The sequence below is a fragment of the Motacilla alba genome, chromosome 3 (assembly GCF_015832195.1).
Source record: "Motacilla alba alba isolate MOTALB_02 chromosome 3, Motacilla_alba_V1.0_pri, whole genome shotgun sequence".
In the NCBI taxonomy this organism is placed as follows: domain Eukaryota; kingdom Metazoa; phylum Chordata; class Aves; order Passeriformes; family Motacillidae; genus Motacilla; species Motacilla alba.
Window position 1 is genome coordinate 697,511 of NC_052018.1, and position 22,353 is coordinate 719,863.

The 22,353-nt window shown below is 49.5% G+C and overlaps 1 protein-coding gene across 1 annotated transcript in view; it reads left to right on the plus strand.

Moving 5' to 3' along the window:
• Positions 1-21,032, plus strand: part of RAB10 (RAB10, member RAS oncogene family) — a 68,987-nt gene extending 47,955 nt beyond the window's left edge. The window contains exons 3-6 of the mRNA XM_038132100.1: positions 9,980-10,118; positions 14,448-14,537; positions 15,592-15,693; positions 17,908-21,032. Coding sequence (XP_037988028.1) covers positions 9,980-10,118; positions 14,448-14,537; positions 15,592-15,693; positions 17,908-17,991 — 415 coding nt within the window. The 3' untranslated portion in view covers positions 17,992-21,032. The remainder of the gene's footprint in view (positions 1-9,979; positions 10,119-14,447; positions 14,538-15,591; positions 15,694-17,907) is intronic.
• Positions 21,033-22,353: the final 1,321 nt, after the last annotated feature.

The window sequence follows — 22,353 nt, forward strand, 5'->3', positions numbered from 1 at the left end:
TTCTGTGCTTTGAACCAGAGGCTTTTCACCAGGTCAGGTCAGGAGAGCCAGTGGCTTTTCCTGGCCCGTGGGGCTGCCTGGGCTCCCTGCTCACTCTGAAGGGCTCTGAGCTGGGATTTGTCCCTTTTGTCCCACTCACAGCACCCCCGTGGCTTTATAACCTTGGTGTCTGTAGATGCAGGGGGGTGGGTTCCAGTTTTGGGGGACACTGATCCTTCCAGTCATCCCAGAATAATCATTCCAGGATAATCAGGATTTCCTTCCTAAGCAGGCATCTGGAGCCCTCCTGTCAGCAGCACCCTGAGGAAGTGTTGGGACTGCCAGAGAGTGGGTTTGGGTGGGATATTGGGAATGAGGAATTGTGCCCTGGCAGGGTGGGCAGGCCCTGGCACAGCTGGGGCTGCCCCTGGATCCCTGGCAGTGCCCCAGGCCAGGCTGGATGGGGCTTGGAGCACTTTGGGACAGTGGAAGGTGTCCCTGCCATGGCATTTTATGGTGCTTTAAAGTCCTTTCCAACCCAAACCATTCCATGACTCCATGATTAAACCTAAAAAGAAAATCATCATTAAATATAAAACCAAAAAATATAGAAAAATGAGGATATTTAATACAAAGAGCAAGATGGAATGAAGCTGTTACAGATTGTGGGGTTTAGTGCTTTAGGGAAGTGGAGTTGGGTGAGCTGAGATTTACACAGTGGCAACTTTTAAATGTCACTAAATTGGGAAGTTGTGGCTTCAATCTGCTGCTTGTTTCTGCTGGCTTCAGATTGCACATTTGAAATGAAACTTGGAAAGCAGAAAACGAAACTCCTACAGAAAAAAAATAAATTAAATGAAATCTCAGTGTTGTGTTTCCTGCTTTTCCTGTAGCAGGAGTTTTCCCAGCAGTGGCTCAGTGTCTTCTGAGGGGTTTTGTGCAGTGCATCTCTCTTTCCCCACTGTTCCCTGCCCTTGAACTCACTCCACACGTGCAGGAGCTGTGCAGCATTCCCAGAACAATGCCAGGCAGCAGCTGGGTGAGCAGGGGATGTATTTAGGGGAACATTTCCTGGGTAAAGGCTGCTCTGGATGTGCAGCTGGTTTTATTAAACCTCAGGAGATTCCAGTGGGCCGCTTCTGGAGTCCCTCTGCATGGCCCTGTCCTGCAGGTGTGGCACAACAGCAGGACAGCTCCTTACCTCTTCCTGGCTGTGCCACGGGCCCTCTGACAGTCTCACAGCCATGCCCTGACCTCTGAAATTATATTTAGGACTAAAACAAGAACACAAAGGTCAGGCTGAATTAAAACCTGCCTGGGGTGAGAAGTAACTCAATACTCAGTAGCTGTTGAGGTTGGGTGCTGCTCTGTGAGGAGCAGGCTGGATTAGAGTTCTCCTGCTGCTCCAAGTGGAAATGTGACTGTGAGGAGCAGGGTGGGACACAGCCCTGGAGTGGCCTTCCAAAGAAATGAGCTTATCCACCAGGATATCCAGGTTCTCCAGCAGGAGAACCACTGCGTGTCAGATTCTGGGTGGAAGCAATCCAGGAGCTGAGGATCTCCTTGGCTGGATTGTTTTCCAGCTTCTCTTTGGGAGAGTTGCTGCTGGGACAGTCACAGCAGCTGGGAGAGAGGAATTCTCCCAAACACACATTTGGGAGTGGAAACACTTGCAAAGGCTGGGAGCTGGAGGATTTACAGGGCTGAATGGCTGGAAGAGTATTCAGAGTGTCGTGGTGCAGGGAAGGAATGAAGGGAGAGATCCAGGAGAAGATGCTGCTGGCTTTGCTGAAGGACTTCAAAGGGACAGGCTAGCGGAGCTAAAACTTGAGTGTGATATCAGTTCAGGAACTCAGAGTTGCTTTGAAATGGAAACCAAAAGGCTTCGGCACCCCCGAGTTCCCAGAACTCACTAACATAATGCAGCCATTGAGAAGTGAAATGGGATTTTCCTGATGCTGTGGGCAGGAAGTGAGTGTGGCAGTCCCACAGAGCACAGGTGTGATCAGCACTGCCTGGGGAGAAAGGGACTTTTTTAGGGAGAACAACTGGAAAAATGAGGGTTCTTCAGGATGTCAGAGCACATCTTGAAAATCCTGGATGTCCTGAACAGGTAGGGAGAGTCTGATAGAACTTGCTGCCTTTTCCAGCACCAGAACATCAGTTCTGGCCTGAGGCTGGAAAGTGGCTGGAAAATGGCTGTGGAAAACAGCAGGAAATGAAGTTTTGCTGGGAAACTCCTCATAGGATCTAGGGGTAGCTGCAGGTGTCCATGGATGGATTTTGCAAAGGGTTTCATAAGAGCCTGGTCAGGTTTGGACTCTCAAATCCACAGAGGGGATCCCTGGTTCCAGAATTCCTTAACCACTGCGAAATGGAAGCTGGAAAACCTCTGGGCTGCCCAGCTCCAGCTCTGAGGTGCTTGTCAGGAGGCACAAAAAGCAGAGCTGGGTTTGCCATCCAGGCAAAGCACAGGCTCAAAGGAATGTAACTGGCAGCTAAAAATCTCATTTTTCTCTTTTTTTCCCTACTTAGCTGCTCCTCCAGCTCTCCCATCTTTAATGACATTTGAGTGTCAGCCTGTTTTCCTGCAGTCTTCCTGACTGATTCCAGATTTTAGGAACAGCTTTGTGATTTTAGTGTGCAGCTCCTAGCTGTGTGGAGGACTATAAAATTTAATGGGTGTGGTGGTGACCAGAGCTGCACACACCTCCACTCCCCAGTGCCACCAGCCTCATTCATTCCTGCAATTACCCCTAGAATGTCTAGGAGGTAACTCTGTCTGCTGAGGGCTTTTGAGACTCCAGGTGGAAGATGCTCCTCTGGCATGGCAGTGCTATAAAACAACTGGATGATTCTCCTCTTTTGGATTTCTCCTTATTGGATCTCCTTATGGAAGCTGGGGGTGCTCAGGCTGGAGAAAAGGAGGCTCAGGGGTGCCCTCATCACCCTCTACACCCCCTGAAAGGTGGCTGTGCTCAGCTGGGCTGGGCTCTTTCTCCAGGAACTGACAGAGCCAGAGGACACAGCCCTGAGCTGCACCAGGGGAAATTCAGGCTGGATAGCAGGAAAAAGCTCTTTACAGAAAGGTGATAAAGTTCTGGAATGTTCTGCCCGGGGAGGTGGTGGAGTCCCCATCCCTGGGTGTGTTTAACAAAGCCTGGATGTGGCACTGGGGGCCAGGGTTGAGTTGAGGTGCTGGGGCTGGGTTGCACTTGATGATCTTGAAGGTCTCTTCCAACCTGGTCATTCTGTGAATTCTGGGAATTTTGGGACCGGGGAGGTGGTGGAGTCCCCATCCCTGGGTGTGTTTAACAAAGCCTGGATGTGGCACTGGGTGCCAGGGGCTGGGTTGGAGGTCTCTTCCAACCCGGGGAGAGGTTGGAGGTGTTGGGGCTGGGTTGGAGGTCTCTTCCAACCCGGGGATTCTGTGAATTTTTTCCTGCCTGGGTATCACTCAGAAAAGCTGAAATTTGCCAGTCATGGAATACCTGACAGAGCGCAGAACCCCAGGGTCACTGCGGTGGGAAAATCCCTCCATTGCTGTGGAGTCCAGGCTGTGCCCAATGCCCACCTTGTCCCCAGCCCAGAGCCCTGAGTGCCACCTCCAGTCCTTCCTTGGACACCTCCAGGGACGGGCACTCCAACCCCCCTGGACAGCTCCCTTTCCACGGATCCAGCCTGCCCAGATCCCTCTGCAGAGCCTCCTGCCCTCCACATCCTCCCACCCTGAATGCCCTCCCAGCCCATCCACCAAGGTGTTGACCCAGCCCTGAGCCCCCTGGTGCCCCTTCCCAGCTGGATGTGCCTCCATGCCCAGCTTTACCCAGCCAGGAGTGCTGAGCCAGGGACACTTTCCCCTTTGGGAAGGGAAATCCTCAGCCTGGTGTTTCCCAGTCTCTCCAGTGCAACACTGGGCTGCACAGTTCTGCAAACATTGGGACAGTAATAAAATTCCTGGGATTATTTTGCTAGGAATTACTTGCTTTAATATGTTGAAGAGCTTCATTTTGAGCCACGTGGACTGGCAGGATGCTCACAAACCATCAGATCTAATCTCTTGTTGCCGCAGCCGTGTAAATCTTTCATCAATAAATCATAATACATTTTAAGGTTTCTTTAGTCTCTGCCAGGTCAGCTGGAAAGCTGTCCCAGAAATTCCTTTCTCTCCAGGTTAAACCTCTAATATGATACAGCTTATGCATATTTTAATGTCGGCATGAGAATAATTCAAATAGATTTTTCACTTTCCTTGAGCATCTCCTTTCCCCAGTCCCACAGGACAGCCTCCTTTGTCTCCACAAACACCCAAGCTCCCTCCCTTTCCTGCCCTGTTTCGTTCTCCATGGCTGTTTCAGTAATCCAGGGGAGCTGGGAGAGTGATCCTGTGTGCCTACACCCCGAGCTTCAGAGCCTGCTTTGAGCAAAGGGCTGGGGAGCCAGGGCAGCAGACATCCCCTGCGTGCTCCCCGAGCCCGCTGCCGTTTGCCCAGGGTGGATCCGGCCCTCGTGGGCACGCAGAGAGCCAGAACTCATTTCCTGTTTGCCTCTAATCTCCAGCCATTAGGAGTTATCTCTGAATAATGAATGGAGAATCCATTAACCAGGGGAAAGGGCAGCTATAGCATTCATTAAAAATAAAATAAAATAAAATAAAATAAAAGGGAAACACTCCAGGTTCTTCGCTTCTTCCCTCCCCAGCTTTCTGCTCTTCCATTAGCTGAGCTCCAGTTGGCAGAAAAAGCAGCGGAGGAGTTAACCAGGGAGTCAGCTGTGGGATGTGACAAGCAGTGAGTAGCAGCTCCGTGCTGCCAGCTCCAAGTTGAGTAAAACCGCTCGGAATTGTTCCTGTGACAGCTGCTGGCCGTGGCAGGAGGGAGGAATCCCAGATCCCAAAAGTTTGGTGGGGTTGGTCAGGCTTTGCCAGCGCTGTCCTGCTAGGTGGGAGCCAGGGGGAGGGAGTGACCTGGGGGAAGGTGGTGGCACTTCGGGAGAGAGAAAATAATGAGGGTGTGAGTGGAGATCTGTGCAGATACTTGGCAGGAGATTGTCCTGAGTGAAGGAAAGGATCCCTGTCTCTCTCTGGGATATGCTAGGAAAGCCATCCATTAAAGAATTAAACTCCCCCAAATTACTTCATGGAATCCCAGGATGGTTTGGGTGGGTTGGGACCTCAGAGCCCATGGCAGGGACACCTCCCACTGTCCCAGGGTGTCCCAATGTCCAGCCTGGCCTTGGGCACTGCCAGGGATCCAGGGGCAGCCCCAGCCGTGCCAGGGCCTGCCCACCCTGCCAGGGAAGAGTTAACAGCAGGCATAAGAGGAGACACTGGGTCTTTTATGGAAGATAAGCCAGAAAAGGTGAAGCTGTAAAGTTTAAATCCAGTCGAGGAGTGGATTTCAACTAATAATAATTCCAGCTGCTCTCAGCCAGCTGGAGAAATGGCACTGGAAAAAGTCCTGTGAAAATTGAGTGCAGCCCAATGGCAGGTCCTGGAGTTCAGTGGGATGTCAGAGCAGTCTGCTGCTCCTGGGGCCAGGGAGTGGGTGAGCAAACAGGAGAGCCTGGGAATGTCCCACTGTGGGGCTGCTGAGGCTCCAGCTCGGTGTCCTGGGCTTTTCTGGGACATTTTTCTGGCGATTGGGAAGAGTCCAGAGGCAGTGGGAGCTGGGGCTGTAGCTGAGCCCTTTGGCCAGTCAGAGCAGGCTGGGGAAGGTCCCGGCAGCACAGCAGACATTTCAGGCACGGTGTGGGATCCCCGAGTGGTTTGTGGAGCTGGGAGTGGAGTCAGGAACCTCCTGAGGCCACAGACAGAGATCCAGGCCTGTCAGGGCATCCCTGGGGGTTGGGACATGCCTGTCCCCCCTGTGCTCTTGGCCTCATCCTGGTGCCACCAGGAGCAGATGGACATCAGTGCCTGAGAGTGCTGGTTGTGAGCCAGGGGGTCAGGGACACACTGGGCCTTTCCGGAGGGGTTCTGGAGTGTGGAGCCTTGCTTTAGACCAGTTCAAATCTCAGTTTAAATTTGGAGACACCTTGGAGTCTACCTCATCATGGAATCACTGAAGCACAGACTGGTTTGAGTTGGAAGGGACCTTAAAGTTCATCCAGTGCCACCCCTGCCATGGCAGGGACACCTCCCACTGTCCCAGGGTGTCCCAATGCCTAGCCTGGCCTCGGGCACTGCCAGGGATCCAGGGGCAGCCCCAGCTGTGCCAGGGCCTGCCCACCCTGCCAGGGAACAATCCCTCATTCCCAAGATCCCACCCAGCCCTGCCCTCTGGCACTGGGAGCCATTCCCTGTGTCCTGTCCCTGCAGGCCTTGTCCCCAGTCCCTCTGCAGCTCTCCTGGAGCCCCTTCAGGCCCTGCCAGGGGCTCTGAGCTCTGCCTGGCTCCTTCTCCTCTCCAGGGGAGCACCCCCAGCTCTGCCAGCCTGGCTCCAGAGCAGAGGGGCTGCAGCCCTTGGAGCATCTCCATGGCCTCCACCAGCTCCATGTCCTTCTGCCCTGAGCAATGTCACTGCAAACTGGCTGTAACCTCCCATCTTTGTGGCTCTGACACAGCTGCAGCACGTGCAGTTCATTCTTTCACATTAATTCTCAATTAATTCTCAATTAATTCTCAATTAATTCTCAATATCCAGCTCATTCCCACCTTCCTGCCACTTGTTTAATCACATCTCGTCCAAAGATCCCGAGAGGAGCTGGGAGTTCCAGGCTGTCCCTGATGCTCTGGGATCAGTTCTCAGCGTGTTCCTCACGGCCACCAACATTTCCCAGCCCAGCCTGAGGGACGCTGCTCAGCTTTTGATCAGGAATGGCAGGAATTGGCATTTGCAGGTCAATTTAGGAATTGGCATTTGCAGGTCAATTTAGGAATTGGCATTTGCAGGTCAATTTAGGAATTGGCATTTGCAGGTCAATTTAGGATTTTCAAGGCGAGCTGAGAAGGAATTTCCTCTCAGGGTTGAGTCTGAGTCCCAGAAGTTGTTGGGTTTTGGTCTGTGGGTCCTGCTGCTTCCCCCGGAGCTGGCTGCGACACATCTGCTGGTACACAGAAATAAAACATTATTAAAAAACCCTTATAAATACAATTAAAACATTATCAAAAAAACCCTTATAAATACAATTAAAACATTATTAAAAAACCCTTATAAATAGAATTAAAACATTATCAAAAAAACCTTATAAATATAATTAAAACATTATTAAAAAACCCTTATAAATACAATTAAAACATTATCAAAAAAACCCTTATAAATAGAATTAAAACATTATTTAAAAACCCTTATAAATACAATTAAAACATTATCAAAAAACCCTTATAAATACAATTAAAACATTATTAAAAAACCCTTATAAATACAATTAAAACATTATTAAAAAACCCTTATAAATATAATTAAAACATTATTAAAAAACCCTTATAAATATAATTAAAACATTATTAAAAAACCCTTATAAATAGAATTAAAACATTATTAAAAAACCCTTATAAATATAATTAAAACATTATTAAAAAACCCTTATAAATACAATTAAAACATTATTAAAAAAACCCTTATAAATACAATTAAAACATTATTAAAAAACCCTTATAAATATAATTAAAACATTATTTTAAAAAAACCCTTATAAAATCCAGTCTATTTCGATTAAATTAATAATTAACCTAAAAATTTCCTGTAGAAAAGCATAAAAATAAAAATTAATTGATGTAACAATCTGTTTTTATTAAAAAAAAACCTCAGACCTGCAAAAAAGAAAATTATTATATGAAACACTCATTTCCCAAAGAAAAAAAATATAAACTACCTAAAAAATGCAATAATTGTGTACAGTATTGCCAACCAGTAAAGGAAATAAAATTAATAAATGAAGTTTCAATAAATTACCAACCATGTAAATTCAAACACAGTACCTTCCAATATTCCTGTATAAAATATTAAAATTAAAATTAAAAAAATAAAAATTTAAATAAGGTAAATAAGAAATTGTAAAACTATATTAAAACAGTGTAAAGAAAATTTTTAAAATTATATTAAAACTATGTAAATAAAAATATTAAAAATTATATTAATGCTATACAAAAATTTTTAAAATGATATTAAAACTAAATTAAAATTTTAAAATTATATTAAAACCATGTAAATATTTTTAAAATTTTATTAAAACTGTAAATAAAATTTTTAAAAATTATATTCAAGCTTTGGAGATTAAAATTTTTTAAATTAAATTTTTAAAAATTATCTTGAAACTATGTAAATGAAAACGTTCAGAATTATATTAAAACTATGTAAATATTTTTAAAATAACATTAAAATTAAATAAAAAATTTTAAAATTGTATTGAAACTATGTAAATAAAATTTTAAACATTTTATTAAAATAATGTAAATATTTTTAAATTTATTAAAACTATGTAAATAAAATAATAAAATTATAATAAAGCTGTGTAAATCAAAAATTTAAAAATTATATTAAGGCTATGTAAATTAAAATTTTAAAATTCTATTACAAATATGTACATGAAATTTTTAAAATTAGATTAAAACTATGTAAATAAAATTTTTAAAAATTTATTAAAACTAAATAAAAATTTAAAAATTGTATTAAAATGTCTAAATAAAAAATTTAAATATTATATTACAACTATGTAAATGAGAATTTTTTAAATTATAATTGAACTATGTAAATGCCAGTTTATAAAATTATATTGAAACTGTAAATAAAAGTTGAAAAATTTATTAAAGCTATGTAAATAAATTTTTAAAAATGTATTACAACTATGTAAATAAATTTTTTTAAATTGTATTGAAACTATGTAAATAAAATTCTAAACATTTATTAAAACTTTCAAAAATTATATTTAGACTAAGTAAATAAACTTTTAAAAATATATTACAACTAAATAAAAATGTTTAAAATTATGTTATATGATGTAAATAAAATTTTTTTAAATTATAATAAAGCTATAAAGCTACGTAAATAAAAATGTTTAAAATTATATTATATGATGTAAATAAAAATATTTAAGATTATAATAAAGCTGTGTAAATAAAATTTTTTTAAATTATAATAAAGCTTTGTAAATAAAAATGTTTAAAATTAGATTATATGATGTAAAAATATTTAAGATTATAATAAAGCTGTGTAAATAAAATTTTTAAAATTATAATAAAGCTATAAAGCTTTGTAAATAAAAATGTTTAAAATTAGATTATATATGTAAATTAAAAAATCTAAAATTATAATGAAGCTATAAAGCTTTGTAAATAAAAATGTTTAAAATTAGATTATATGGTGTAAATAAAAATTTTTCGAATTATAATTAAGCTATGTAAATAAAAAATTTTAAATTATATTAAAGCTAGTAAATTGAAATTTAAAAAAATATATTAAAACGAAATAAAAATTTTAAAACTACGTAAATGAAAATTTAAAAAATTTATTAAAACTACGTGAATAAAAATTTTAAGAACTATAATAAAACCATGTAAAATTTTTTTTTAATTAATTTTTAAAAAATTATCTTAAACTATGTAAATAAACATTTTAAACACCAAAATTTATCATTTAAAAATGTTTTAAAATTCAAATTTATTTTATTAAATTGATTTTATTTTAAATTGATTTTATTTTGAATTTATTTTACTGTATTTTTATTTTTTAATTTTATTTCATTACATTTATTTTATGAAATGCATTAAATTTATTTCAACCATAAATTCATTTCAACTGTAATATTTTAAATTGATTTTATTTTGAATTTATTTTACTGTATTTTTATTTTTTAATTTTATTTTATTACATTTATTTTATGAAATGCATTAAATTTATTTCAACCATAAATTTATTTCCACTGTAATATTTTAAATGGATTTTATTTTGAATTTATTTTACTGTATTTTTATTTTTTAACTTTATTTTATGAAATGCGTGCAATGTGTTTGAGCTGTAAAGCGCGCGTGCGCTCGGTGCCAACGCTGTGCTCTGCGCAGGGACACGGCGGGGCAGGAGCGCTTCCACACCATCACCACCTCGTACTACCGCGGGGCCATGGGCATCATGCTGGTGTACGACATCACCAACGCCAAGAGCTTCGACAACATCAGCAAGTGGCTGCGCAACATCGACGAGGTGAGCGCGCGCCCGGGCCGCGCCTGGGACACGCCTGGGACACACCTGGGACACACCTGGGCCAGGCATCCCACACCTGGGCCAGACATCCCCAAACCTGGGCCAGACACCCCACACCTGGGCCAGACACCCCACACCTGGGCCAGGCATCCCCAAACCTGGGCCAGGCATCCCACACCTGGGCCAGACATCCCCAAACCTGCAAATCCCACACCCAGACATGGGCCAGACATCCCCACCTGGGCCAGGCACCCAGGCATCCCACACCTGGGCCAGGCATCCCACACCTGGGCCAAACCTGGGCCAGGGCCAGACATCCCACCTGGGCCAAACCTGGGCCAGACACCCCAAACCTGAGCCAAACCTGGGCCAGGCACCAGGCACCTGGGCCAGACCCCACACATCCCACACCTGGGCCAGGCATCACCAGGCACCCCCAAACCTGGGGGCCCAGACAGGGCCAGACATCCCACACCTGGGCATCCCCAAACCTGAGCCAGGGCCAGGCATCCCCAAACCTCCCACACCTGGCATCCCCAAACCTGGGCCAAACCCGGGCCAGACATCCCGAAACCTGAGCCAAACCTGGGCCAGACACCCCACACCTGGGCCAGGCATCCCAAACCTGGGCCAGGCACCCCACACCTGGGCCAGACATCCCCAAACCTGGGCCAGGCATCCCAAACCTGGGCCAGGCATCCCCAAGCCAAACCTGGGCCAGACATCCCCACACCTGAGCCAAACCTGGGCCAGACATCCCCACACCTGAGCCAAACCTGGGCCACACATCCCCACACCTGAGCCAAACCTGGGCCACACATCCCCACACCTGAGCCAGACACCCCAAACCTGAGCCAGACACCCCCAAACCTGGGCCAGACATCCCCAAACCTGGGCCAGACACCCCAAACCTGGGCCAGACATCCCACACCTGGGCCAGACATCCCACACCTGAGCCAAGCATCCCAAACCTGAGTCAAACCTAGGCCAGAAATCCCCACAGCTGAGCCAAACGTCCCCAAACCTGGGTCAAACACTGTGCCAAACATCCCCAAACCTGAGCCAGACATCCCACTCCTGAGCCAAACGTCCCCAAATCTGAGTCAAACACTGAGCCAGACATCCCACACGTGGCCAGACATCCCACACCTGAGCCAAGCATCCCACTCCTGGGTCAGAAATCCCAAACCTGAGCCAAACGTCCCCAAACCTGGGCCAGACACACCAAACCTGAGCCAAACCTGAGCCAGACATCCCCAAACCTGAGCCAAACGTCCCCAAACCTGAGTCAAACACTGAGCCAGACATCCCACACCTGGGCCAGACACCCCAAACCTGGGTCAGACACCCCACACCTGAGCTCCTGTGGGTGCTGTTTTCAGGGTCCCCCTTGGGTGGAGGAAGGAATGATGAACCTGACTCCATGTTCTTAGAAAGCCGATATTAATATTATATTATATTATATTATATTATAATTATTATATTACATTATATTATATTATATTATATCATATCATATCATATTATGGAATACTATACTAAACTATACTAAAGAATAGAGAAAGGATACAGACAGAAGGTTTAACAAGATATTAAAAATTAAAAACTCGTGACTCTCTCCAGAGTCCTGACACAGCTGGACCACGATTGGTCATTAAGTCAAAACAATTCACATCAAACCAACCAAACAGTTTGTCCCTCACCCTTGTTGTCCCTCACCCTTGCTGTCCCTCAGCCCGTGGATCCATGCAGGCTGTCCTGGTCCCTCTGCAGAGCCCCCTGCCCCAGCAGATCCCCATCCCACCCCCTGGGGCTGTCCCTGAGCTGGGCCAGGCTGGTGCCCTGCATGCCCTGAAGGTGTTGGGCAGGACAGACCCAGCCCTGAGCCCCTGGTGCCCGTGCCCAGCTGGCTGGGCCTCCGTGCCCAGCTGGTGGACAATGTCCAAACCACAGTCCAGAGCAGCAAAACGCAGGAGAAGCAATCAGATAATTATTGGTTTCATTTTTCTCTGAGGCTTCTCAGCTTCCCAGGAGAGAAATCCTGGGCAGGGGATTTTTCCAGAAGTTATGACCATGACACTGTGCTCACCCAGAGGGTCCCCAGAGCTCAGCTCTCCCTGCAGCTCTGCCAGGGGCTGCTGGTTTCTGGCTTCCTTTTCCTGCCTCTGTCGAGGACTGAAGGCACTGAGAGGACAGTTCACATTCAGACTCAGGTGTTTATTATTTTTATTTATGTTACAGCCTCACAGCAGTGAGTCTTTCACTAACGAGGCACAAAATGGCCAACTGTCTCTTGGTACAAGGTCTTTGAATGCTAAATTGTCTCATTAATAAATGTCACCTAAATTATTTTCACTTTTAACCCAATAACTAATCAGTCAAAGTCTGCAATGTGGACTTTTCTGTCCAATTACAAAATACTCCCCAAACCCATGGAGAAGGTGAAGAAGGTAAAGATCAACCTGCCACCACCCTAAAACCTCCATCTTGCCCCATTTTTATTACCATATTCTAAACCCCCAAACTCTTCCACCCTGTGCTATCACACAGTTCTGATCAGCTCCACGCCCACAATCCCAGTGCTCTCAATCAGTTCTGGAAGCTTCTCAGGTCACATGCAGAGCTCTCCTGGGGGTCAGAGCACAGAAAGTCTGAAATCCCAGCAGCCAGAACTCCAACAAGGGGCTGGACACTGAACAGGAGTTTGTGGTGTCCTGAAATACCCACTGTGAGCACGAGCAAAGTGTGTGCCTGTGCTGGAGCAGGGTGGGCAGTGAGGAGCACACTGGGAGCTGAGAAGGGCTGGTTTGGGAGCAGCTGCCACCTCTCAGTGAGGGCAGAGGGGCAGCACAGCCAGGAGGAGCTGCAGAGTAGCTGCACTGCGTGTTACTACTCGCAGTAGCTGTTCCTGAGTGTCTTATTTTGAAAAGCCAGGTGTCTGCTCAGAAAGGCAAGAGCCACCCCTGAAATGGAAAATGTAAACACACTCCCTCTGAATTATTATCACTTTGAAATTCAGGGGCTCTCAGGCAAAGATATGGGAGCAGGAATAACAGTTCTGTATTAGGGAAGAAAATAAAACTAAAATAAACAATGCAGTCATACAAAACAGCCCTGCCAGAGTCAGAACAGGAGCTGACCCCCTGCGGGTCAGGGTGGTGGCACTGTCCCATTCCATGGTGGCTGCAGGAGCAGCCAGTGATCCATATTCTGTCCCCATCACTGCTATCAGGGTGATCCCAAGATTGTGTTAGAAAGTTCTTTTTCCAACCCGGCTGTCCAAGAAGGAGTCAGAGGTCTTCGGCTGCAGTTCTCAGGGTTGTTTATTAATTGTTACCTAGAACACTTTCTGTCTGGCCTGCCAAGATCTGTCCAGCAGGTCAGCCCGAGGCACACTGCCCTCCCACGGGGCTGGTGCTGTCTTTTACACCATCAGCTACATGTTTGATATTTACAGTTATGTTCCAATCCTATCACCTGTGTTAGACAGTGACCTTCTACTCTATTCCAGTCTGAAAGTGCCAACACCACCCAAACCATGGAGGCTGGGAAGAAGAAGAAAGAAGGACAGGGTGCGCCCTGATTCCTCCACCTTGGAGCCTCAGCCTCCCCTGTACAAAGTCCCAAACCCCCACGTACAAAATCTTAACATTTTTCCCTTCACCCTGTGATCACTATCACTGCGTTATCTAAACCTGTGTGACATTTAATTCTTGATATAAGGTTGGTAACTGGTTCCATGGGTCAAACTCAAAGCCTCAGGGGTCTTTGGCTGCACGCCAGGGTCTCCGACCCCCCTGGCCATGGTTTTGATCATCCAGGAATGTCACAGAGATGTCCTGGGCTCCGACAATATTCCCTCTCCAGAGAGGCTGTGCTGCAGGGGATGGATCTGGGATTCCTCATCCCTGCCAGGCTGCCACTGCATCCTCCTGCCCCACACCCTGCAGGAAACACCCCCATCTCCCCTCCCTGCTCCCTCTGCAGACCCTGCCCTGTTCTCTGCTTTCTGGTTCCTTCTTTCATTTCTCTCGGTGGGTCCTGCCCCCCGTTTTCCTCCCCAGTCCCTCTTTCTCCCCTGGCTCATCCCTCCCATTGTGCAGTGACAAAAGTGGGGAGGAGAAAACCATTAACCAGTGCTAGGAAGTCATTAGAGGCTGGGCTTAATTAACAGCTTGTTCCTCTGCCACTGCAGTGCACGGAGTTCCACTGTGGGCAGCTGGAAATGTCCCCAGATTGCAGGTGGCCTGGCCACACCGAAGTGAAGCAGCTGTTTTGGGTGTGAGGGGTGATGTGTGACCCTGTAACCCTGTCCCTGTGTCCTTCCAGCACGCCAACGAGGATGTGGAGAGGATGCTGTTAGGAAACAAGTGTGACATGGAAGATAAAAGAGTCGTCCCTAAAGCAAAAGGTGAACAGGTGAGTACCAAACAAAAAACTTCTTTATCCAAGTCAGCAAATCGCTGCCAAGACTTCTGCCTGCTCCAGGGGGGTGGGATGGCCCAGGGGGGTGTGCCAGGGAATGAATGCAGGAGCTGATGGATGTGAATCCTGGGAAACTGCCCTGAATGGCGTGAGTTCAGCTGCAGTTCCTGCTTCCTTTGGTAGCTCAGGATTCCCAGACATCCCTGAAGTTCCTCACAGTGTCACAGTGTTTGGTGTCTGTCCTCTTAGGGCCAGACACAGACTGGGGGTTAATTAGTAGATTTTAATTGTGCTGAATTGTGACATTCTGAATCTTCTGAGCCACCTCACCTGGCTGGTGCTGCTGGTGCCAGTTGGGAGTCACAGAATCCCAGAATCCCTGAGGCTGGGAAAGACCTCCAGGACATTGAGTCAAACCTGTGACTGATCCCCACCTTGTCCCCAGCCCCAGGGCACTCAGTGCCACATCCAGGTGACACCTGCAGGGATGGGCACTCCAAACCTCCCTGGGCAGCCCCTGCCAAGGCCTGAGCACCCTTTCCATGCAGAAATTCCTCCTGGTGCCCACCCTGAGCCTGCCCTGGCCCAGCCTGAGGCCGTTGCCCCTTGGCCTGTCCCTGTCCCCTGGCTGTCCCCTCCTGTCAGGGAGTTGTGCAGAGCCACAAGGTCCCCCCTGAGGCTCCTTTTCTCCAGGCTGAGCCCCTTCCCAGCTCCCTCAGCCCCTCCTGGGGCTCCATTCCCTTCCCAGCTCCGTTCCCTTCCCTGGACACGCTCCAGTCCCTGCAGGTCTCTCCTGTCAGGAGGGCCCAGAGCTGCCCCCAGCACTGGAGGTGCCCCAGCAGTGCCAGCACAGGGGACAGGCACTGCCCTGGCCCTGCTGCCACCCCAGAGCTGGCACAGCCCAGTGCCCTCTTGCCCACCTGGGCTCCCCTGAGTTCATGTCCAGTCCAGTATTCCCTGCTTTATGAATGCTGCTGATCCCAAAATGGTGGTGGCAGCACTGGAACATCCCCAGCACCTCTAACCTCCCTCTCTCCTTTTGCTGCAGATTGCCAGGGAGCACGGTATTAGGTTTTTTGAAACTAGTGCAAAAGCAAATATAAACATTGAGAAGGCATTCCTCACATTAGCAGAAGATATTCTTCGAAAGGTAGGTGCTCACAGCATTCCTCTGGAACAAATATCCTGAAATTCCAGCTCTGGCTGATGTGATGTTCACCTGTGTTGGTGCAGTTTGACTTTGCAAAGCAGTCCCTGAAGGAGCAGGGCTGAACTTCTGCAGCTCCTTTGATGTTTTGTTGTTGTAGGGGGCCTGCCTACAGGGAGTGACACCCATCAGAGCCAAGGAACTGAAATTCCTCTTGCTTTGGCCCTTGCACTCACGGCTGTTGTGCCTGTGCTGGAGTTAAATGTCTCCACTAGTGTGGAGAGGATTGTCCTTTCCTGCCACCGTGTCTGTCAGTGCACTGACAGCTCTCCAGGGGCTGTTGGGAACAGTTCAGGTGTGCAGGGTGGGGCAGGAGCGAGCTCAGCCACTCCCAGCTCTGCTCCCAGCCTTGGATTTCCTTGGGGGTTCCACTGCCCCAGATCATCTGGTGGTTGGCTCCTCTTCCTCAGAGGTGCAGTCTGCCATGGAAGCACGGAGTCAGTGAGGCTGGAAAAGCTCTCGGAGAGCACCAGGTCAAATCATCCCCCAGCACTGCCAGAGCCACCACTGATCCGTGTCCCCAAGTGCCACAGGGCTTTTAAATCCTTCCAGGCATGGCAGCTGTGCCAGAGCTGGACAACCTTTCCAGCAAGAAATTGTTCCCTATATCCAATCTAAGCCCTCCTGGCCCAGCCTGAGGCCATTGCCCCTTGTCCTGTCCCTGTCCCCTGGGAGCAGAGCCCGACCCCCCCCGGCTGTCCCCTCCTGTCAGGGAGTTGTGCAGAGCCACAAGGTGCCCCCTGAGGCTCCTTTTCTCCAGGCTGAGCCCCTTCCCAGCTCCCTCAGCCCTTCCTGGGGCTCCATTCCCTTCTCAACTCCTTCCCTTCCCTGCAGGTCTCTCTTGCTGTCAGGAGGGGCCCAGAGCTGCCCCCAGCACTGGAGGTGCCCCAGCAGTGCCAGCCCAGGGGACGGGCACTGCCCTGGCCCTGCTGCCACCCTGGGTTGTCCCTTCATGTCCCCATGGCCTGTAGCAGATCCCTGTGTGCCCAGAGCTGCTGTGCCTGTGGCCCTGACCTCTGTCAGGAGTACAGGATCCATCAGCTCCCTGCAGGTGCCCCTGAGCTGTTCAGGACTGAGCTGGGCTGGATCCCTGCGTGGCTCTGGGGCCGTTTCTGTGGGAGCTTCTCCCATGGCCAAGGGCTCAGTGTACACAGAAACCCCTGTGCTGGAGCATTCCTGCCTAGGAGCAGCTCGTGGGAGCTCTGTGCAGCTCGACACATGGGTTGGCCAACCTTGGCACTCGTTTTCCTGTTCCTGTTCTGTTCCCACACAAATGAACCCCATCCCGAGCCTGTCCCAGCCCGCCTTCCTCCCTGTCCCGTGTGAGTGCTGTGGATAATGTCACCCAGTTGTCACTGCAGTCCTCAGTCATTTCTTAATCAGTTTTTGGCAAGCTTTGTGTGATAAATGGGATGAAAACATTGGTGAACAGAAGGTCAGGCTACAAACCACACCAACCTTTGAGCCTCAAATGCTCATTTTTGGCCTCTGTCGTTATCCTGGGGGTTCTTTTGCAAGGCTGTGACAAAGAGAGTTAAATAAGGAATGTGGAGAGTGAAGTGTGGTGAGGGTGAAGGTTCCTTCCCAGCCAGCTGGAAGTAGATGTTGGTGTTGGATCAAACCCTCTGGAGTGGGGTTTTGGCTTCGGTGTCACCAAGTTCTGTCCTGTGACAAGGAGGAACCTGCGTGTCCCCTTCCTTCCTGGGGAGCTGCCTTCCCAGGAGCAGGGAGCAGAGACAGGGAAGAAGCCCAGTTTATCCACAAAAACCGTGGCTTTTGGAGGTCATTAGTTCACATCATGAGTTCAGCTTGTGGTGTTTGCAGGCCGGCATTTCCTTACTCCACCAAAGCCAGCGCTGGCTCTGCCTGCAGCACCTAAAATAGTTCCAGTTGACTCTGGGGTGCTCCCACTTCAAGCACTGGGGCTTTTTTCCCAGCTTTCCATTTCTTTAAAACAAACCAAACAACAACAAAAAAACCCTCTTGAATTGTTTTTGCCCGTTTGTGCTGGAGTGGGGGGAGGATCCCCTGCGTTTCCGAGGAGCTCTTTGTGCACAGTCGGTCTCGGTTCCCTCTGGTGATGCCAGCCCCCGGCTCTGGGTGTTTTCCTGGGGATCTCCGGAGCCATCTAACTGTGTTCCACTTGTTTCCTTGCAGACCCCTGTAAAAGAGCCCAACAGTGAAAATGTAGATATCAGCAGTGGCGGTGGGGTGACGGGCTGGAAGAGCAAGTGCTGCTGAACCTTCTCCTCTCTCACCAATCGCCATCCACCGCCCCTTTTTTCTCGCTGCAAAACAAACCACTCTGCCCGTTTTTTAACCTGAAACCAATGGTTTTGTTCCTCATCTTAACGAGCTCCTGCCTCCCCTTGGTTTTCTGGCTAGGACAGCTTTGCCTACTCCAGTTTTCTCAACACATGTATAGGAAATTCATCTCCGTGACTTCATTTCCGTGTCCCTGCTCAGCTCACCACTACGTTTGGGTTGTATTATAGCCCTGTCCCTCCTGCCATTAAACCCCAGAGCAATCATACTCAACTCTCTTCTGCAAATTGTATAAGAATAAAGGTTAGAATTAACAATTGATTTTGTACGACAGTGGAATTTTCTGTCATGGATCATGTGCTTGAGTCACCATATTCTCTAGATGCATCAGGCAAGAGCCAGGAAAAAACTCATTTTCGCCTTGAGTCCGTGAGTGGGGTTTCTTTGTCCTGTGCCTTATGTGGAAAAAGGAACTTTTATTTTCACTTTCTTTTCTCTTTTCTGGTGGAAGCATGTGCAGGAGACATCCCATCCCCCCGTGCCATTGAGTCCTGACCTCTGTAGTGGTTGCTTTCTGTAACGTTTGGTGTCATGCATCGAGGACAAAGGGTGGTGCAAAACAAAAGCAAACTCCATGTAACCTGCTGTGTCTCCTCTTGCCAATCCCGCCCTTCCCAACTCTTCCTGCTGCCATTTTTTTTTTCCTCACTTTGCAGCTCTTTCCTTTCTTTTTTTTTTTTTCTTTTTTTTCTTTTTTCTTTTTCTTTTTTTTTTGCCTGCATGCTGCTTTGATTTGCGTTTCTCCATGGCGTGACGTGTTAACGGAAAGGATGGCAACGCGGTGTGTTTGCCAAAAATTTAATACAAAGCACTGATTTAGCTTCCGAGGTAAAAATGTTGAGATTCCTACTAACCCCTCCCTAGGCCTGTCCGTCACTAGTGGTCCCCTCCTCCCGCGTAGCCCCGGCCTTTCCCCCCATATGGAAGAGTTATTTGCATGCACTAGTTTCTCTGGAGGGTGATGTGGTTGTCTGTTTTCTGTGTATGAATATAACATGGATCCCCAAACTGACAGCAGTCCATTAACGCGAGCTCCCCGCTTCCGTCCCCCGAGGGCTGCGGGGCCGCGCCGAGGCTGAGCGGACCTGGGTGGAAAGAGAAGGAAAGGAAAGGAAAGGAAGCAGCCAGCGGGCAGTTTAATTTATTACCTCCCTGGAAACTTTCCGCTTCCCGGTGTCCGCAGCCGCCGCGCGGGGCCAGCCCAGCCCCGCATCCCGGCGGGCGAGCCCGGGATGGAGCGGCTTTTCCAGCGCTCCCTGCCGCTCCTGCCGCTGCCACCCGGCCCTGCTGGCCCTGTCCTGCCGCTGCCACCCGGCCCTGCTGGCCCTGTCCTGGCGGCTGCCCCGCGTGGATCCCCGGTGGTGAATCCCGGCTCCGAGCCTGCTCCCGGCAGGGAGGACACGCTGCAGCCTCCCCGAGCCCTGCTCCGCTCCTGGGTCCTGCCTGTGCCTCGCTCCGGCCACAGCCTTGGCACCGGGACTGGCACTGGGACCGGCACCAGGATGGCACCAGGACTGGCACCAGGACGGCACCAGGACCGGCACCAGGACTGGCACCGGGATGGCACCAGGACCAGGACTGGCACTGGAACCGGCCCCGGGAGTGGCACCAGGACTGGCACCAGGACTGGCACTGGAACCGGCCCCGGGAGTGGCACCAGGACTGGCACCAGGACTGGCACTGGAACCGGCCCCGGGAGTGGCACCAGGACTGGCACTGGGATGGCACCAGGACCAGCACTGGCACTGGGATGGCCCCAGGACTGGCCCTGGGACCGGCTCCGCTCCGCGCTCGCCGCAGCCGCTAACGCTGAGTGAATTCTAATGAAATGACGGTGTTTTAACACGGAACTCCTGCTCCGGAGCGGCTCCTTCCTCCCCGCGCGGGGACCCCCCGAGGTGTCTCCCTGTCCCTCTGTATTCGGCATTCTGTCCCCGTGTGTGTTGACCCTTCCCAGGCGAGTGGCTGGTGAGCTGGGGCTCGGCGTTGGACGGAGTCCGGCCGCTTTCGGCTAAATCTGCACTTTCTAACGTGATCAAAAAGGGAAAAAACGGCGAAATCTACATCAAGGGTTTTTTGTGTAATCCTCGTTTTAAACGTGAGCTTTTGGTTTGCTCTCAGGGGCTCGGCTCCCTGTGTGTGACCCCTTTGTAGACGCCGTGCCCGTGGCGGGCACAGGCGGAGCCCAGGCCACTCGCTGGTGCCACTCGCTGGTGCCACTCGCTGGTGCCACTCGCTGCCACCCCCTCGTCCCTCGCCGTCAGTAAACCTGAGCTGTTTCTATCGGGTCTATTTCTGTTCCTGTCCCAGCTCCAGCTGCCCCCGCGGGCTCAGGCGGGGCAGGGCCGGGAGGAGGGAGCAGCACGAGCGGGTGCCGATGCTGAAACAGATAAAAACCCCCCTAAAAATAATAATAATAATGATTATTAATAATGATCATGTCGGAGGAGTTTGCAGTAGCTTGGTGTCTGCTGGTATCTCGACTCCCTGCTAGTTCCAGACTAACTCCTTGTGAAGCCTCTGCTTGGAAGCCCAGCCCAGCCCTGTGGAGTAGAGGAGGGCAGCGGGAGGTGTCAGCAGCCCCTCCGTGCCCCCGGCCCTGCCCGCGGAGGGAGCTCAGGCTGCCCTTTCGTCACCAAAAACGTGTCAAACGATGAAATTGGTCCTGCTAAACCAAACCCGAGCCCGGCCCCGGCCCGCGGCCGCGTCACACGCCGGGGTCGCCGCGGCGCTTCGTGCCCTCGCACTCGGACGGCGGAATAAAACAGCATCAAGGTCTTGGATTAATTCCCATGCCGACGATTTTTTACTTAATCTTTTAATATTTTTGCTACTCCACTCTGGCTTTTTATTTAAAACACATTCTTTTGTACCACTTACTGTATCAAATTGTATAAAAGATCACTGTCCCATTCTTGGTCGTACCAAGAGCAAATAAAAGCTTTTATAAACTTGCAGTGCTGCCTTCCTGGGCCCCTTGAGTTCCCTCTGGCTGCGGTGGGAGCGAGCCCAGCCCTGCAGGAGGTGCCATCGGTCCCCCCAGACTCCCGGGGAGCTGTTCCTGCTGCCTTTCCCAGAGCTGCCGCTGGTGTTTCCCGAGGCCGGGATGGTGGGAAGGGCAGCGGGGGGTCCGAGGCTGCCCCGTCCCGAGGTGGGACCCCTTGGGGAGGGGACACCAGCTTGGGGGTGTGAGGTCACCTCTGGGGCCCTGCTGGGGAGGGCCTTTGGGCGTTTTTTGGGGAGCAGCTGTTCCACAGGGTCCGTGTTCTGCACCCCTGCCTTGGGTGGGAGTCAGGGGTGGCTGTTCAGCCCCCACTGCTGCGCCACTGTCCTTCCCCACCCTGTCCCCTCTGCCAGCCTCTGGGACCAGAGCTGGGTGTTCCTGGATCTCCTGCTGGGACCGGGGATGTCCCCTCCAGCAAAGCCCAGTGAGGGACCATCCTGGGGACAGCAGAGGGGACAGCATTGCTGCTGCTGCCCTCTCGCTGCCACGGTGTCCCCACTGCCACAGTGTCCCCGCTGCCAGTGCCCCTATTTCCACAGTGTCCCAATGCCACCATGTCCCTGTTCCCACCGTGTCCTAATGCCACCGTGTCCCTGTTCCCACAGTGGCCCCACTGCCATGATGTCTCTGTTCCACCGTGTCCCCATGCCATGGTGTCCCCATGCCACAGTGTCCCTCTTCCTACAATGTCCTCAATGCCCCCATGTCCCTCTTGCCACAGTCTCCCCACTGCCACAGTGTCCCTATTCCCACAGTGTCCCCATGCCATGGTGTCCCTGCTCCCACAGTGTCTCCAATGCCATCGTGTCCCTGTTGCCACGGTGTCCCTGCTGCCATGGTGTCCCCATGCCAGGGTGTCCCTGTTCCCACAGTGTCCCCAATGCCACCATGTCCCTGTTGCCACAGTGGCCCCACTGCCATGGTGTCTCTGCTCTCACGGTGTCCCCATGCCACAGTGTCCCTATTCCCACAGTGTCCCCATGCCGCAGTGTCCCCAGTACCATGGTGTCCCTGTTCCCATAGTGTCCCCATGCCATGGTGTCCCTATTCCCACAGTGTCCTCAATGCCGCCGTGTCCCTGTTCCCACAGTGTCCCCAATGCCACTGTGTCCCTGTTGCCACGGTGTCCCTGCTGCCATGGTGTCCCCATGCTGCCGTGTCCCTATTGCCTCAGTGTCCCCATGCCATGGTGTCCCTGTTCCCACAGTGTCCCTATTCCCACAGTGTCCCCATGCCGCGGTGTCCCCGCTGCCATGGTGTCCCCGTTCCCACAG